At 45.9% G+C, this 18542-nt stretch overlaps 2 protein-coding genes across 3 annotated transcripts in view; one reads left to right on the top strand and one right to left on the bottom strand.

The window, feature by feature from the left end:
• SPPL3 (signal peptide peptidase like 3) overlaps positions 1-6998 on the top strand; it is a 57797-nt gene extending 50799 nt beyond the window's left edge. Inside the window, 6 exon segments of the mRNA XM_032127556.1 lie at positions 1253-1313; positions 1315-1357; positions 2334-2497; positions 3711-3910; positions 4941-5050; positions 5785-6998. Of these exon segments, the coding sequence (XP_031983447.1) occupies positions 1253-1313; positions 1315-1357; positions 2334-2497; positions 3711-3910; positions 4941-5050; positions 5785-5856 (650 nt within the window). The 3' untranslated portion in view covers positions 5857-6998.
• Positions 6999-11029: 4031 nt separating this feature from the next.
• On the bottom strand, positions 11030-18539 carry ACADS (acyl-CoA dehydrogenase short chain). Of its 2 annotated transcripts, none has more exons than XM_032127546.1 (10): positions 18430-18539; positions 17999-18159; positions 16380-16529; positions 16104-16215; positions 15584-15735; positions 15125-15295; positions 13788-13925; positions 13413-13508; positions 13016-13072; positions 11030-12367 (listed from the first exon to the last, which is right to left on the bottom strand). In XM_032127546.1, the coding sequence occupies exons 1-10, from the start codon at positions 18479-18481 to the stop codon at positions 12215-12217; spliced, it is 1242 nt and encodes a 413-aa protein (XP_031983437.1). In that variant the 5' UTR covers positions 18482-18539; the 3' UTR covers positions 11030-12214. The 2 variants fall into 2 exon arrangements, with proteins under 2 accessions (XP_031983437.1, XP_031983439.1); XM_032127548.1 differs by lacking the exon at positions 18430-18539 and adding an exon at positions 16919-16947.
• Between the last annotated feature and the right edge of the window lie 3 nt (positions 18540-18542).

Genomic DNA, 18542 nt, shown 5'->3' with positions numbered 1-18542 from the left:
GTGAAATGCAAGTGTAAGGTGGCTTCACAGCCCCATAATTACAGCCTGAGAATCCAGAAGTTAATTTGTCCATTTTGGCTGAGTCCAGTTGTCACACTGGTGGGCATATGCGTAATGAATTGGCTTCCCCTGCAGTTCCAGTTGGCAAAAATGGGATTGTAACTTCTTACAAATTCTGTGTCGTGTTAGACAAAGACATTTTGTTGACAAATGTCTGCATGATTGACTGTAATCTGATCCCAGCAGGGCTCCATTATTCCTTGCAAATAGACTGATACCATAGATAAAAGCCAATTTGCTTTTTAAGATTTTTTTAAAAATTTGTTTCATTTTAAGTATTTCTTTGGGGATTTACTTGTAACCAGTAGAAATACATTCAGTTGTCAGTTAAGTGTCCTTGGTAGCTGAGGCTGGGCTTAAAGAAGCAGGCAATGACACAAATGTGAAGACTGGGTTTTTGTTTAAAATCTTACCTTTCTACCCTGACAAAATTCCCCTTGGTACAGAGTGAAAATCTGAGCTGTGTTATGTTCTTCAGCTCACTGATCTGGCTGAAAACTCACTCTTAGGAGGGATTAGGAAAAAACTTACCCATATTTTTTCCCCCTAAGCTTTCACACACATTTTGGTTATTGGGAAATCCCTGGATATCTAAATGGTGACGTTTCATGGTATTCAGGCAGTCTTGCACAGTCTTGCCCAAGCAGAAGTTTGGTTTGAATGGGTTTTTGTTAGACCAAGTTCTAACAAGTCACGTAACCACGCCCCTTTCTGAATTAAGAGTCAAGGATCTTATTTATTTTATGCATTTGTTAGAAAACCTAATAGAGGAAAAGTAGAGGTTTGTGTTTGAGGCACAGAGAATTCAAAGTTGTTTTGTTGCTTCTGTTTTAAAGTGGGTAGTCAGGGTTGTACAGGGGAGATGGAGTCTCTAGGCAGAGGATGTGGAAACATTTCTTTGTGGTGGGTGGTGGAAGTTGAGTTGGAACAGCAGTTGTGCCTGCAGAGTGATCTCTGCTTCTATGGGGACATGTTTGCAGTTGGCTACTGAATGTTATTTTGTGACTTTGCTTAACCCCTGTTAAGAAATTTCACTGTCTGGAAATGGTAGCAGTCATCTAAGTGGTGCTGAGCTGCACAGGTGCAAACAGAGGCTTCTTTGGGGTTCTAGGGGAGATAGTGGCTTGGATGGTGTTTTTCTGTTTGTTTTGCTCTTTTTTAATGAACTAATAACTGTCTTGCATTTTTGTAGCTCTGGCTATGGGCCTGTGGGTTGCAATGATAGCCTTTGTTCGGCTACGAGCCTGAAGGTTTCTGCTTGCTGCTCTCTGGGTTACTAATTTATGATGTCTTTTGGGTAAGTGTTTGGTTTGGTTTTGCTAAAACTGTTTTTATGCTTTGGATTTGTAATCAGCTTGGGACTAGTTTTACATGAAGTTTGCTGGTATAAAGTTGATGAAATCTGGCAAAGCCAAAAGATCAGCTCCACCACTCCATTCTGAGATGCTGAATTCTACAACAGGATACAGAATTATCTTCTTGCTAATTACTTGAAAAAAAAACAGAAATAAGATTAGAATATTTTGACTTTTGCATATTATATTAAAAAAAAAAAATTTGGACCTCAAATTTTGAAAGCCCTCTGAAGATGGGAACAAGCATTTCCCATACACACAAAGAAAGCCATGTCCACACCAGCAAAGGGTGCATGTGTTGGCTTCTGATTATATGCAGAACAGGAATGTGAATGGACTTGCAGCCAGAAAAGTTGGCATAAAATCCTAGTGCACTTCTACAAGAAACCTGACAGAATGTATTTTGTAATAGGAAGAGGGGTTTGTTTTACCTTTGCATAACACTGAGCACTGATCCAGGGCAGCACCCACTGACAGCTCTGGCAGCCAGGCAGTTTTCCAGTGGGATGGGCTGTAGCATAAAAGCCTCTTGGAAACAAGGGCTGCCTCATTCCATTTATGAGTGAGCACTATGGTCACCTCTTCTGTTCTGCAGCTTTCTCCTATATTCAGGGTGCTGTTATCTGCATTTGTCATCCCACAATATCTGCTTGTTGTCCAGACAGATCCTTTGCCAAAGGATCTCAAGGTATTAATCAGTATCTTGATATCAGAAAGTATATTCCAGTTATTCTTGAGGATTAATAGTGTAAAAAGCTCTAGCTGAATTTTTGAAATACATTTTGCCTTTCATCATCATATGTATATGGAAAATTTGGAAAATATCCTTTCTTTTCTTCAATAGGCAAAGCAAAAATACATGCAGCTTGAGTTGCTGTATAATTGCAGTTTGTGACTTCTGATTCCCTTGCTCTGTAGGTCTTTTTTTCTGCCTACATCTTCAACAGCAATGTTATGGTGAAAGTGGCCACACAACCAGCTGATAATCCCCTGGACGTGTTGTCCCGGAAACTTCACCTGGGACCAAATGTGGGCAGAGATGTTCCCCGTCTGTCACTGCCTGGCAAACTTGTATTCCCAAGGTAAAAGCTTCTTTTACTATATTACATGAGAAATGTTTTCCCTCCATAGACTTAACAGTACTAATTCTGTTGGGAAATAGCAGCCTAGATCCCTGTTCAGTCATTCCCTCTTCATGCTAAAGAGGAGTATAATGAGCAGTGAGGACTGGACACCTTGCTCATTTGTAGAGAAGAGACCCTGACTGGGGTGAAAGGTGCCCTGTTCAGAGGAGCATACACTTTTCAACATTTGTGTGAGTTCTGCAGCCTGATGATTGCTAGTGTGACCTTACACTTAAAAGCAAAAGATCTGAGGTTTATTATAACATCAGAATAGCCTGGATTACTGCATAATTGCAGATGATTGGGAAGGGGTTGGAAACTGATCTAAGCAAGGGTGGGTTACCAGGCAAGCACAGTGCTGGAGGGACATTATTCCATATGTCCCTGCTCCAGTGGTTCCCTGATGGCTCAGATCTATAAGCAGACACGCCCAGGGCCTGGTGGGGCAGTAAGCTCGGTGCAGCAGCAGTCAAGCAGTAGGTTTTGTTGGCATATTACTCTGTTCTTGTTTCTTTAGATGTTGGGATGCTGAACTTAGAGAGATTAGAAGATAATTGTCTGCAATGATAAAAACAAAATTGTTCACTTTGTCAACTTTGTGATAACTTAATTTGCCTTCATTTTCATGAAAAACATCTTGGATTTAAGATAATAGACGATTTTAGTTCTTAATCTTTTTCACAACTTGCTCTTTTCTGGGAATCTGACAAGACTGTAGTTTTCTGTTTTGTCCGAATATCCAAAATGGATGTACTGCCTTGTTTTATATCTATGTGCACGGGGATGAAGGTGCACTGCTTATCAGTGGTAATCAAACAGATAAAAAGGGCCAGCTGGTCCCTCTCATCAGCGCTGAGGAGGGAGAGGACTGAAATACTGTGTCAATGGATCTGTTTCATTGAGTGAGTTAAGGGCAAAAGCAGTGTAAACACTACTGGGAGAAGGAAACTGGTTTGGAGCAATGTCATCCCTGCCCAAATGGTTTGTGTAAAGCTGAGATGGTGGAGAAATCACTGAGGAAAACCTCATTAGCCAGCATTGGGTTCTGCTATGTGCAAGTTTGCTGGTAGAAAGAGGGGCTGTGCCAAATGAAGCTCAAAACCACAGTGGAGGAGTCTAGAGCTTGTCATCTTGTGTTTTGGGCATGAACCCAATTCCAGTTGCTCTTTAGTTCCACAGGCAGCCACTTCTCCATGCTGGGGATTGGAGATATTGTGATGCCAGGGCTTCTGCTCTGCTTTGTCCTGCGCTACGATAACTACAAAAAACAAGCCAACAGTGATTCCTGCGGTGCCCCAGGACCAGGGAACATCTCTGGGCGTATGCAGAAGGTCTCTTACTTTCACTGCACACTTATTGGCTATTTTGTAGGTGAGTAATTAGTTCAATATGAAGAGCTGCCTAAGTGAGCAGACATGGGATTACTGTAGTAGGTTTAAAAGATAATGAAAGCAAGTGTAAAGAGGCTTTAAGAGAATGCTTGGTTATGTTCTTTTTAATCCTCCTCTCTTTGTGTTTATTGGCATAGTCTATAGTCTTTGAGATTTTTTTTTTTCGTAGTTGTATTTTACATAGAGGATGAAAGAGATTATCAGTGGTTTTGTTAGCACTTGGCACTTTGCTTCACTGGCATAGAAAGTGTCGTAGTTCATACCTGAGTGATGGGAAAAATATGGGAGTTTCCAGATGAATTTTGCTGTGCACAGTACATAGCAGATCTAAGCAATTCACCTAGGCAATTCCTGCATATTTGTATTCTGATCCTGTGACATAGTAGTACATACAGAAAATCATCAGTAGTTACAACTGGAATGCTGTTTATAATTTGCTGTAGCCAGCCCTTTCCTGTCTAGTATAAAATAGGCTTTTCCCTCCAGTCAGGGCATGCGTGTGCGTATCCTGACCTCCTGTGGCCCTTCTGAGGCTGAAAAGGAAAGATCATTTCCTACCAATAGCCTTCTTTCCCCCACACCTCGATTTTTCCCCCTACACTCCCTGCTGGCAAGTGTTCAGGAAAGTCATTCCTGATGTGTACAGCCCTTCCCATGAGCCCCTACTGCTCAGGCCAGGGGCCACACACCAGCAGTCTCAAGAGCAGCACTTCAGTGCAATGCAATCAGCTTCCCCCCTTCACCTTTTGTTGTATTTTGTCTGAATTATTCTTGGCTTAGTCTGAAATTCAAAACTGGACCAAGTGGCTCAACACAGCCCAATACTAAAATAGAGTAATTTTTCACTGTTTTGCTTGTTTTAACTGCATTCAGGGAAAGCAAAGCACAGAGAAGTAACTTTTCCTCACCTGTGTCTCATAATGAGGGTGAAGGAAACCTCAGTGGATGAAATGCTGAGAAACATCCGCATGCAACCTGAAGATATTTATAGTGACTTTTTTTTCTTACAGGTTTATTAACTGCAACAGTAGCTTCTCGTATTCACCGGGCAGCCCAGCCTGCCCTGCTCTATTTGGTACCATTCACTTTATTGCCACTCCTCACCATGGCCTATTTAAAGGTAAGAGGGGAGGACATGTGGGCAGCAGGAAGCTCTGGGCCAGCTGGCAGCAGGGTCAGTGTCCTTGCATTGGGCAGCAATGCACACATCTCAGGAGGATGATGTGTGTCCCTGGCAGCCCTGGCCCAGAACAGAGGGGGACTGCTGCTGTCAGGTCAGTCTTCATTTCAGAGGACTGAGCAACTGAGAGATGAGTTCCTGAAATAGAAGATCATTAATGGACATAAAGTACCAGTAATTATAAACTAAATAAATTCTGAAATATTAAATTGTTTTAATTGAATAAGTGAATTTGTCCTTGTCCAGTTGGTCATGAAATACCACGTGTACAAAATCTGAACAGTGATTGGAGAGGCAAAACCTTGCTTTCCTCTTCCCCGTCACCTGTTCTAAACAGAAATTTTAAAATTTACCTTTCCTGTTCCAGGGCTGTTGTTGAAGCACACATCTAGCACTCTGCAGAGCAGAACATGAGAAAGGGCAGGATTTTCAACCTAAATAATCATTTCTTTCCCATCAGAAACCTATTTTGGGTATATCCGCTCTACAAATAAGACATTCTGGCCTGACAGCGAAAAGGATTTATTTTTACTGTCTATTGTAATTTGAGAAACAGGTGAAGAATAGATTTACTCTAAGATATGTTTGCAGTTCTGTGTGCATTTTAAAATGTGAATTCTAAGCACAGTTGAGAGTTTCTGAGGGCATGGTCCTTGTGCTGTTTCCCTGCCTAGGGTGATCTACGTCGCATGTGGTCTGAGCCTTTCCACTCCAAGTCCAGCAGCTCCCGTTTCCTGGAAGTATGATGGAATGGACAGGAAGTGACCTGAACTTCTGCCTTGGTCCTTTTCACTTTAACTTGTGGCTTTGTTGTCTCCTAAAGCTGGACTGGCTGGTACTTGGGAAGGTACCAGTGACGGGACATGTATGAACAGACTTTGTATTAAAGGAGGGAAAGAAACAAAAGCTAAAATCCCAGAGCTCCACGTGACTCCGTATCTCCCTGCAGATGTGGAATTGGGGACCCTTTGTACAACTGCAGCCACTTTCCTCTTTTCCTCACTCAGATGGATTAGTACCAGACTATTACCTTTGTGAGAGAGGAAGAGACAGACTTGAAACTAAAAACGGCTTGAAGTCGTTCAAAAACTTGTGAACACTAAATGCAAAAACGGTTAAGCAAACTGAGGCTTCTTCAGAGAACCCCTTGTGGACATTGGGACCAGTTTCCTGCAGGACCTCAGTTTTGAAAAGAACTGAGACAGAAGGTCTTCTGTCACAATATTGGGTTTTTTTGATTTATTAAATATTTCCTGTGGTGTGAGGTTACTTATTAAATCCACAGACATTGAGTGACTTCTTGCAGTATACATATAAAAATTTGTTGTAACAAGTTACATTTCCACCCAGATGTCATATTGCAGTGAAAAAGGGCACGATTTTTATACATATATATATACACACATATAGATATATATATGAATAAATAAAAAGGAAAACCTGTTAAGATCATGCTGTGTAGCAGACAGGGGCTTGCTGTAATTTTTAGCATGTAGCACAGTTACTCTGGCTTTATGTATATGGATCTACAATGAGCTGCTGTTTTTTCCCCCCTCCTACAACTGAAACTGCAATTTAAAACCAAGTGTAGTATTTGTACTGGTTGTACCATGGACTTTAGGGGATATTTGATTTGATCAATGTAGCAAACCAGGGAAAAAAAATGTTCAAACCGAGCCCTGTGTGTCTGAGGGGGGAAGAGGTGGGAGTGTCTTTTTTCTTTTTTTTTTTTTTCTCCTTTTTTTGATTTTTTTTTTTTTAAAACAGCTTCCTTGCAGGTTTTTAGTAGTTCCTTCTTGACCAGTGCATGTATTATAGCAGCAGTTGTCTTTGTGCTTTCTGATCATAGTAATGTATCACTTGTAAATACATTTTTTTCTATTTTCTATTTTTTTGTATTTTTTGCATTTTGTTTCATTAGTGTGCTGTATTTTTCCATGCCCCTGCCCCTCAAAGAAAAAAAAAAGAAAAAACTGTCTTTTACTGTTGTGACTGGTTGGAGTTTGTGTGTTGACTGCTTTGTACCTGTAGCCTGTGAAAATGTGGATTTTATTGTTCCTTTTTTAAAACCAGCAGTTCCAGTTGTTCTTTTATTGACTGAAAGGCTTCCCTGAGGTAACTAAACTTTTTTCCTTTCAAGCACTGTGCCAAGCGGGGTTTGGGGAGCTCTCCCGAGAGCTCCTAGCTCTTGCTAGTTGATAAATGCTAGGAACTGTTAGTGGGATGGGAAAAGAATGAATGTTGGAGACTGACTGACCATGCAGTGAGGTGACTTTGGGACCGGTTTTGTTCCAGATTGGGCGGGGGGGGGGGGGGGGGGGTGGTGAAACACCTGAAGCTCTCAGTGTCAGGTGGTACAAGAGTGTATTGGACATGGCAGGAAATTTTGTCCAGCCACATGTGTGCACTGTCATTAATGTCACAAATTAACCCCTTCCTCTGTTCTCAGGCAAGTCTGGCACGGGTGGCAGAGGGGCTGATGCCCTGAGCTGGCTGGGATGAACCTCCAAGACAGCTGGAATGTCCCAGGAAAAACAGTAAGACACAGCTCAGCCCTCAGGGCCAGGGGGGCTGAGATTTAGCAAATGTGGGTGGGTGTGGCAGAGGGGGACATTGTGACTTTATCTCTCATACACACCCACCCGAGTCCTCTCCTTTAGCGGAAAGCATTCCCTCTACCATGTGCCTGCAAGTGCTCATCCTGAGATAACTGTCACTTTTTAATGAAATCAATAGTTCTTCATTGAGAATCTGCTTTTTCTGTTCATGCCAGGTGTTAGGTCCCGGACTTGCTTGGGACAGTAGAAAGGCATCCATTTTGAGCTATACCTCAAACCTAAGGTGAATAAAATACTGAGGAGGGTATTCAAATAAAAAAGACTTTTTTGGTGGCTTTTGTTTTGCTGAGAGGTTCCAGGCAGTGGAATAACAACTTCAGATCCACTTTGCTGCTGCTTTATCTGCCCAGCCTACCTGACAGTTGTGCACAACTCGGGTGCCATCAGCTTCACATCAGGTCCCTCCTTCAGAATTATTTTTTTGGGATTCCTCTGGAATTAAAATACAAGGTCGTTCTCTGTTTTGCAGCAGCATTTTTATGCCATGCCTGCAAAGCATCGTTATGAACAATTTCTACACTTAGAGAAGCATTCTGGAAAAAGTTCTAGAAGTGCTAATTGTTAAATACTTAATGAGAATTAATTTAGCTTTCCAGAAAAAGCCTGGCCTTCCTTATTAAGCTGTATTGCCTTCCTGCACTCTGTGCCCTTCTCCTGCACCAGGAGACCTGAGTATGCCCTTACTGAGCCCTCTGTCTCTGCCCCTCAAAATTATGCTGCTGCCCAGCCCTGGCCCCGCCCAGGTGAGCACACATTGCACTGGAAGGGATTTGCTGCCTCTTCAGCCAGCAGGAAAAGGACTTTGGTGCTTGGCAGAGGTTCACTGAAGTTTAACTGTCCTAAGAAAAGTGCTCTCCCAGACCTTTAAGTTAAAGTTGCTAAGCTTTGTCCCACAGCTCTCCCACCTTAAACCACCTCAACCATTCAGGGGGATTAGAAATGGATCCTACCTGGCTGCTCAGCTGTGGGCCCTCCCTGCAGATTGGACCTTTGATCCTTGTCTTTCCAGTCTGTTGTGACTCCTCTGCTTGAGGATCAAGCTGTACAGGCTGCTTTGGGTCCTCTGGATTTTGGGAGACAGTATAGGACCTGGGTTCCTATCCCTGTTGGGTCTGGTACAGGTGCTGATGCCTTCTTGGTTGAACTCCTTAATAAACTACTTGACACAAAGTCCTGCAGTGAGATTGCCCAACCACCTGCCCTTTCTTCTGGAAAGTTGTTAAAAATAACTATTTTAATAACTGACTAACATAAGCCTTCTTGCAAGAGGTAAAAGGCTGGCAAAAAAGTGATAGACTAGGGTGTGCTTATAGTACAGTTGTCAGGACATGGACCAGAACTGTAGTGTACAAATCTCCTGACAGGTCTAGTTCTCTGCTGCATGTTTGGGAATAGCTTAGAAATGGTACTGTTTGTATGCTGACATTTCCCTAAGGTCACACTTCACCTTGCAAACATGAGTTTCAAAATTTGAATTTGAAATTGGTTTTTTTAGGTAAGAAGTAGTAAACTTCATTTTTCATTCAAGTTACAGCACTGTCACATATTGGTATCACTATTCCATGTCTTCATTCTATTATTCTTCCAGACACTTTGCTTTTTTACTTCAGGATGTCTTTCAAATTTAGTATTTTCCATCTTTTCCAAATTCCCAATATAACCTGAATGTGCTGTTGCCAGGTCTGTGTTGATATTGAAGGCTCTCATCTTAGGCAAAACAAAGATCTAATTTAAAATCAGAATAAATTTGTCCTTTTTTCAGAACAGCTCATCTCTTCCTTTAGTCTGTTGGGAACTCGAAGAGTCTGAGCTATGTGATATACGAGCTATCAGGTCTAAGGTGGGGCAGGAAGTAACTCCTAGTTACTGTAACTATGTTTTCTAAGAAAGTATTCTAGTTCAGGCTCCACCTGCTTCATGCCTCATAACCAGTTTCATGTATTCTTAAGAGCATTGAGGGGCACAAACCACAAAGTCCTTGAGAAGTGTAGCTTTTGTTCTTGAAAAGTGACTAATCTCCTACCCCACTTGTTTCTTATGTATGTATAACCTGGTTTTCTCATCTCTGTGCCCCAAGTTTGCAATGTTGGCTGAGTTTGTCAATTGATAGAAAGTTGTGGCTTCGTCTGTGAACAGACCCTTTTCTCCAAGGAGAGCCTCGCCCTGCCTACACCTAGGTGTGCTGAGGATGGCTTAGTAAGAGTTTCTGATTTAATGCTGCAAAACTTGTTTGTGTTTTGCCCTTTCAGCAGTTCCTCTGCAACAGCCCTGAGGAGCAGACACACACTCATCACACGAAGTTCTCTCAGCCAGCAGCAGCGAGGAGTAAGCTTGAAGTATCTCGCTCTGAGAAGAGCCATTGCTTTACCCTGGGAGCTCTGTGCCTTTGTGTGTAACCATGCTGTTTTACCCCAAAGCACTGCTGTGGTCAGTGCAGTGTCACAGGGCACTGAGATCTCTCTGTATCTGTGGCAGCAGGGAAAAACTTTCAAAAAGATTTTGTTTGAAAGCTTTCTGAAAAAAAAAAAAAGTCCTTTTTTTTAATACCTCGAGCTTGTAGGTTCTCCAGGTGTTCTCTGTCAGCTGAGGTGGTCACAGCCACCATGGTGGGGTACAGGGATGGTTTCATTCTGCTCTGGAGAGAAGCTGTAGCCAATTAGAGCTGGTAATGAAGGAGGGTGAAGAGAGCCAGGGCAGCAAGCGCTGACAGCACAGTGGCTCCAAGCAATGCTTAGATGACAGGGGAAAGGGGCTGGCAGAAGTGTGACTGACTGTGCTGGCTTACTCTGGGGTCAGCTGGAGCGCAGCATAACAGGAACTCCGCACTGCTGAAGTCCTCGTGTACCTGCAGCTCCTGTTCTGCCTCAGAGGCTCCAAGGAGAAGTTACTGTAAAATGGTATCCCACATCCTCACATACCATTGTGGAAGTGAGCCTGCAATAATCAAAGTGGTGACACAGGCTAAAATCAAGCCTCTCATTCAGAGAAGCCCTCCATAATTTACAACACATTCATGATCACTGGAATGGTTTTCCAGTAGGAATGCTCCTGTTGAATGCACTGCCCGGTGAATTCTATCAATCCTTATGCTTTGGAGAGCAGCAAGGAGAAAGCACTTGAGGCCCCTCGCCCCAACATGCCCTTGCCCTCCAGCGCCCTGCACAGGGATGACTGACATCACTGAGAACTGGCCTCACTGGTGTATGCAGGCCCTGCTGGTTTCTGCTTCTTTCTTATGACTGGAAGAAATTATTCTAAATTAATTCATATCTGCATTAAAAAAAAAGGTGAGGGAGTGGTGGTCCTTTAAAATCAGGTTTTATTTCTCTTCTCTGCTCTCTTGGGTAACAGAATCCTGCTCTTCTTCTCTGCACACAAGTCTAAATAAATGGCACAACAGGAAAATAACCATTTACCTCTAGTCTATTTGTTTGGACAAGGAGGTGGACTGGACCATAGAGGCTGTAGTCTTAATCCTCTTCCCTCTTTTCCTGAGTTTAGAGCTTTTCCTTTGGCTGTTGACTCTTAGAAGAGTTAATGTCTTACAACAATCACTGATTGAGGATGTGCTACTGCTAAAGCTTCCTGGTGAGGTTTGTGTGTTATGTCTTCCTTTCCTTGTTGCCCAAAACATGTAGACATTAAAGGCTGTTTACTGCCCTTTCAAGCACTTGCTTTCCTGTTGATAGTGTAGAAGCAGATTTGGGAGCAGAGGGGTTTTTTTGGTTGTTTCTTTTTTACAAAATAGTCCTAGGCACTGAAGCTTGGCTGTCCTATCCCTACATTCCAGAGCAGCTGAGTGAGCAGGTGCTGGGCTCTGCCAGCCCAGATTGAGGGATTCTTTCGGATCTGTGTTTTCACATATACACAGAGAGCAACCGCAGTCTGTGCTCAGAGCACTCTGTGTGTAGGTTGTCCCTGCATGTCCTCCTGTCTAGCTTCTCTCCTGCTGGAAGTGAGAAGTGCCCTGCTGCAGGGATTACCTCAGCCCAGCCTCTGTCCCAGTAGGAGCTCACACACAGCTGCATCCCACAGCCGAACTCCACTGCAGTCTGATGTGCAGAGGCACATGACCCACAGCCTGGAGCAGGGCAAAGGGGTCATGGCTCTCAGCACCTCTAACACTGGCACTGGTTATCCAGTGCCACATAGTGCAAGTTTAGCAAAACAGGGAGTGGCTGGGAAGCGCTGTCAATTTGCCACTACCAAGCCATTCCAACAGTCCAGTCTAGGAAAAGCCCCACACTGCCCTACAAGCGCAGGTTGCCTCCTCCTTCCTGCACTCACAGCCATCACTTACAAACCTCAATCCAGCCTCCGCGCACCAGATTTTGTCCAAAGAAGAATCAGCACATTCTAACTAGTGTCAGTTACTCATTGGTGAGGAAAACCTCCATCATTAGCCTCAGTCAAGAGGGTCCAACTCTGCCAGTGTCATGCACCATTACAAGGCACTTGGGGCAGTAGGTTGCTCCAGTCAGCTTCCTCAGCCTCGGTAGGCCTTCAGAAGCTGGCCTGCGATCACCAGTCTCTGGATTTCACTAGTCCCCTCGTAGATCTCAGTGATCCGAGCATCGCGGTAGTGGCGTTCTGCTGGCATCTCTGTCACATAGCCCATCCCACCCAGGATCTGGATAGCCTGAAACAAAGGCAGCAGGTTAGAAAGGAAGCGGGGTCAAGAAATGTGTGTGCATTCTGTCTTCTGCAGAATGCACACACACACACACACACACAAAGCCACTTTAAGAGGAGTTGAGCCTACTGCAAGTATAATGGGGAGGGTGGGACACATAGGGATGACTGCATCTCATTTGCAATCATAGGAATAAAACAGGATTGATCCGGGTAAGAGCCATATGGATATTCCACATAGACAATTAATTGCTTCAGAGGAATCTGTTAGTGATCTGTATTCAGGTAAGATACTTTTATTAAAGATGGGGGACACTAAACTGAGGAACAGAGGATCTGATCCAGGTGCCATGGTGATGACTGGTGCCCCATGCTCTCTCCCACATTGCTGCTCCTTCTTAAAACTGCCACTGCCCTGGACAGACCACTTTATACAGCTGCGACAGGCCAGTATAAACCCCTGCCATCCTCCTACTTCCCCACAACCCATGAAGATGGTTGTGCTAATTGGTGTCAGCCTAAGGTTGGTTGCTTGCTTGGTTGCTGTGTTTCAAATATAAATTAGTAAATTCCATCCCACCTTCCCAAAGCACCTGTGAGACATCCAAAGTCCCTTCCCACATGATGTACATCAAAGTTGTCAATTGACAGTTACCTGATGAGCGATGGACGTTGCAGCTTCTGATGCAGCCAGTTTGGCCATCGCCGCTTCCTTTGGAAAAGGAAAACATCACTGAGGGTCCAGCTGTCACACAAAGGAACCCCCCACCTGCTGAAGGAGCTTGAAGGCTCACAGAGCAGCTGTGCAGAGAGACAGGCCTGATGACGGTGCAAGCTGAGAGCAGCCACCCTTTTCGCTCAGCTACAACCAGTGCTGAACTCGGCAGGCTGCCCAAGGGTGGGCAGCAGGCCCAGGACCTGCTGGTGGTTACACCCCAGCAGCTCTGGCTGGACAGGCACTGAGCACCATGATGCTCTGTGGAGTGGGGTTCCCTGGCCTCAAGCCTGTGTCCTGTGCTGTGGCTGCTGGACAAAAGCAGGGCTGGAAATACCTTAGTGAAGGGCTTTCCATTGTCCTTCAGCATAGCGGCTCTCCAGGTCAGCAGGCGTGCACCCTCCAAGGCCACAGCCATGTCTGCCAGCTTGAACTGCAACAACAAACACTGCCTTTGGTCCAGGGCCTCTGCCTGCACAAGGGGACATAGCTGAATTCTCCCACCCCTGGGGCCAGTAAAGGACAAGGAGCCTCTGTCCCAACAACTAGTTTTAACAGTGTTTGAAAACAGAATTATCACCCTGTTTATAAACAGGTTAAATCCCGGACAGTACAAAGTGCACTGTGTGCCTGATACCACACCCGAGAGCACACACAGACTTTCCACCAGCCCCAGCACCCTGTGGAACTGCTCCATGTGCCCAGCTTGTACCTGCACTGCCTGGAGCTTTGTGATGGGTGACCCAAAAGCCATTCTCTTCTCAGCATAATCCACAGCACAGTCCAGAGCTGCCTGTGCTATTCCAAGCGCCTGTGAGGCAATACCAATCCTTCCTCCATCCAGAGTTTGCTGAGAAAGACATGAAATATATATATGTCAAGTCATACTTGATCAAGAATAGTACACACACATTTCTGATGTTGCCAGAAAGCGGCTGTAGCCTTAAAATCCTCTGGTCGAAGACCTCCTTAATTCAGAATGTTCCCAGTTATGCAGGAATAGAGAGCTGTAACAGGCACTGGCACTGCAGAGGGAAGGCTGGAGTACAACAATAGAAGCAGAAAGGAGAGGGATTGCTTATTAGCTGGGAGAAAAAAGAGGGTGCAAAATAAGGGAAACGGCACAAGGATCTGCTCTGGAAGGGGCTGGAAAGAACTCTTCAGGCAGACCCCTGACTCACTCTGCAGCTGATTTTACTTTGGAAATCTGGTCAGTTTTCCTTTTTTGCCCTCATCATTAGGATGCACATGTGAAAACATTTTTCAAACTGATTAGTGAATCCAGTCAATTACCTGACTTCGCTCAAACACCTGCTCTGCCCCACTATGCACGGGAAGAAATTGCAGCACAGGGAGAAAAGGCTTCATCTTCTCAACCCTGGGCTGAAGGTCTTTAAAGGAACCTGTCAGTCACCAACCACTTTTGGTTCTGGACATAATGGAATGGGCTCTGCTCCAGGGAGCTTAGCCCAAAATGTCGGGCCAACAAAGGGTGTTTTGTCCCTCCAGAGAGAGCAGTGACCACTCTCAGAGGGCAGTGCCTCACTGCAGGAAACAAAGCTGTTTCCAGCTGCCTTGATCCTCCTCAGAAGTCATATGCATACCATACTCAGCTGTCATTCACCTTGAGACACTATCCAGAGGTTGTCCTGGGCTTCCAGGAAAACTTTCCTCTGCCACAGTATTCATATGGGGAAATGCCATGTTTTCCCTTCATCTATGGGTACAAACTGGAGGAACAGAGGGTTCAGAAAGGAGAAAAAATATACTACCCCTGTTGACACAGCACCTCAGTGGCATGAGCATTCCTTCAGCTGAGAACCACCACAATAGAAGTGCTGTCAAAGATCTGTGTAAATTAAACATTCATCAAGCTCTGGGAATGATTCCTCCCATGTTGGCAAGAAGGGTCAACACCTTAACATGACACAGAACAGCTTATGCAAGCAGTCCTCACTGAAGTGACTGCCTCTGGAAATGGTTTACAAAATGGTAAGCTTGGGAGCTATGGCTGTACACACCCACAGCTGCACCCCACCCCTCCCTTACCATGGCAATTTTGAAGCCCATTCCTGGCTGCCCCAGGAGGTTGGCCTTGGGTATCCGGCAGTCCTCAAATATCAGGTTGGCAGTGGAAGAGGCTCGGATTCCCAGTTTGTCTTCTTTCTTCCCCAGTGACAGCCCAGCTGTTGGCATGGGAACCAGGAATGCACTAATGCCCTGCAACAAGACCCAAACTCTTAGGAATGGGACTTTCTTACCTTCCCACTTCCTTGGCTGCCAACAGGCTTCCTCCATTTTACATAAAAGCCACATGTCTAGGTAACCAAGAGGAGGGAGGAGAGAGCTGAAACAGAACAAAGCCAGTGCACATCAGCCCCTCCTCTGCTCAATGCCTGCACAGCTTCAAAAACAAGAGTCTGTTTTTGCAACAAAGCTGTTGCAAACTGCTTCTCCACAACTCCTTCACTCCCACCCCTTTTTCCTGACTTGTAGAAACTATTGCACCTTGTGCTTCAGGGATTTATCCGTAGTAGCAAACACCACTGTGGCCGAGGCATCCCAAGCGTTGGTGATCCAGGCCTTGGTGCCGTTCAGAACCCACTCGTCCCCATCCAGGCGCGCCACAGTGGAGGCTGCACCCGCGTCGCTGCCGTTTCCTGAGCAAAGCAGCAGCAAACAAACCTCAGGTGATGGGTGACACACTGGGGGCAAACCCACCCCCCACCTGCACCCCATCAGCTCACGGCACCTCTTGAACTGTGGTAGTGGCACCACTTTCCCTCCCACAGGATGGGGAAAGGCCCATGTGTGCATGATGAGTCCAGAGCTCTGCTCACACAGGGAATGAGTACTTTCAGCAGGGACCATAGGATGGCAGTTCTGAGACTTCACCTGCACAGAACTGCTATAAACCACCTTTCTACAAACTGTTCCACTTTCAAAGACCTGAAGTCCATCCTAAACCTGACCAAGGAAAGAAGCTACGCCACGTTCTTTGCAACAGGGATGGTAACAGTCACATCACCTGGTTCACTGAGGGCAAAACATCCGATTTTCTCTCCACTGGTGAAGGGAGCGATCCACTTGTGCTTCTGCTCTTCAGAGCCAAACTTGAGTATTGGCCCTAAATACAGGGACTTTAAGAATTTAGTGTTGTTAGTGCCTCTTGAAGGTACAACCAATCCAGTAACTCCCTAATGTGCTCTCCAACACACGAGAACCCACCACAGGAACAGATTAACTTCTCCCAAACACCCCTCTCCCATGCCAACCTCACTCCATGCCTGCCCCTCACACTCACATTATTGACACTGATGATGACGCCCGTGGATGCGCAGCCCCTGCTGATCTCCTCCACGGCAATGGAATAGGCCAGGTAGTCGAGGCCTGCTCCTTTGTACTTCTCTGGCACATCCATAGCCAGCAGCCCTAAGCTACCCATCTTCTTCACCTGCACACAGGGAATGGAGAGGTCACGTCCTCTCCAGCACCAGTGTGCAGGCAAACACAGACACATGGAGAGCAAGACAGGTCATGGGAGGGCTACACCCAGAGGAAAAGATGCACAAAACTCCTGGTGAAATGGGAATTGGAACAAACTGGTAAATGTCCCCAGATCCCAGTGACTTCAGCAGGAGCTGTACACAGTCACTGTGGTTTAGGCTCTTGCTTGTTTAAAGAGCTCTCTTCAGTACTGGGAAGGGGGGAGCCTTTTGAAGGTGAAATAGGGAGAGAGACTTCCACCAGCATTTCCTCAGACTCCCACCAAAGCTCTCCCCTTGCATGTCTCCTGTCAGTAGAAACGGGAATTCTAGCTGATAAAAATCATCAGAACTTTACCTTTGAGTCTGATGAGCTTCAGCCTAGGACTGCACAAGGGAAGAATTTTACAGAATGAAAGACTGTGGAAAACAGTGTGCAAGGTGATTTTTTTCATTCCCAATAAAACCAGATCTTGCTTCCCAGAGAATCTTCTGTTAGTTACATTGCAATCAATCTACCCCAAGTTCCCCAGCTAGACCCCTTGCTTTGCAACCACAAGCCTCTGCTTGCTTTTAGAGGAACCAGGTAGAATTTTTAGATAATTTCCCTCCTATATGGGCACCCAAAACACCAATCCTCCATATCAAATCCAGAGGATGAACAAGACAGCCACTCACTCTACATATGTTGCTTTATCTTATTAAACACTTGTTTACATTTTGAATTTTGCCCTACACATTTAAGTCAAAAGACTCAGAATCAAATACAGAATTCTCAGATGAGAACAGTAAGGAGTAAAATTATTTTCTTCCTTACCATAAGCGTGACTTTCCTGGCTACAATCCTTATACGTTACTAGAAAGAGGAATGTGACAAAACTCCCATGCCTCCGACAGCGACAGCATTTGCTTGGAGCCTCTTGGCTAATGTAACAGCATCTATTTTGCTGGAACTTTGTATCTCATTGCTTAACACGCACACTGGTGTGTCCTTCTCCAAGAGAAATCACAGGTTTGGCTAGAATTTCAATTTGTTCACACCCCCAGAGGATGATCAGCATGTACCTCCTGATATCTTTTTTCCAGCATCTGAAATGCATTCATATCATCTATGCTTCCTCACCATACACCATTATGTGCAAGTCTGTAAAATTATTTCATTAATTTTATAATTTGTATTACAGCCCACAGGTAAGTCAGTAAGAGAACTAAAAACTCAGCGGTACTAGAGCCAGATACAGAGACACACAAGTAAAGGTGAAGAGCTCGAAATGCCCTGTGGGAATTACACGTCCATATGCAGAGCAACGAGTTGGTCTAAACTTCAATCTTCTGCTAAACCGGAGCTGGACGTACATTTTGCTTCAGCCCGAGCGGTCCTGCCCCAGAGCAGCAGGAAGGGAGTCTCTGGCTGTGCCATACCAACCCCCGCACCCACCTGCTCGGCCGGGAAGCGGTGCTCCTTGTCCAGCTGCGCTGCAAGCGGCATCAGCTCCTTCTCCGCGAAGTCCCGGACCGTTTGCCGCAGCATTTGGTGTGTCTCGGGCAACTCCGCGCTCTGGTACACGGTGTGCAGCCGGCGGCACCGCAGGGCCAGCGCTGGAAGTGGGTGGGGGACTCAGCGCCGCCGCTGCCCTTCACACCGGGCCAGGGGTGGGCACCGGCTCGTGAAGGGCTCTGAGGGGCCCCCCCACCCGGCTGAAGGGCGGCGCCACTCCCGCGTCTGCGGGGACTCGCCTCAGGCAGGCCCTGAAGGGCACCGGAACGCCACCTCCTGCACAGGCCGCGGCCCCTTCCCGCCCCTCCCGCGTGCCTCCCAGTCCCCCCCGAGCAGCCGCAGCAGGGCGAGGCCACTCCCGGCGCCCCTACCCCGGGGGGCTCCGCCGCCGCGGACCACAACCGCCGCCATGGCCGCCGCCATCGTGCCGCCTGAAGGAGCCCGCGGAGCCCACAGCGCGCACGCGCCGCCCCCTGGCGGCGCG

This window comes from Corvus moneduloides, chromosome 18, assembly GCF_009650955.1.
Source record: "Corvus moneduloides isolate bCorMon1 chromosome 18, bCorMon1.pri, whole genome shotgun sequence".
Taxonomy (NCBI): domain Eukaryota; kingdom Metazoa; phylum Chordata; class Aves; order Passeriformes; family Corvidae; genus Corvus; species Corvus moneduloides.
Note: the sequence above shows the minus strand (reverse complement) of the source record. Positions and strands in the feature narration are given on the sequence as shown.

What these genes read in the sequence shown, in the direction of transcription:
- ACADS (XM_032127546.1), bottom strand. Translation starts at nt 18,481, where the DNA reads ATGGCGGCGGCCATGGCGGCGGTTGTGGTCCGCGGCGGCGGAGCCCCC. An exon ending in ACCGCTTCCCGGCCGAGCAG is followed by an intron (nt 16,530 to 17,998) that starts GTGGGTGCGGGG and finishes CCCTGTGTGCAG; the next exon opens with GTGAAGAAGATGGGTAGCTT. An exon ending in TCATCATCAGTGTCAATAAT is followed by an intron (nt 16,216 to 16,379) that starts GTGAGTGTGAGG and finishes AAATTCTTAAAG; the next exon opens with TCCCTGTATTTAGGGCCAAT.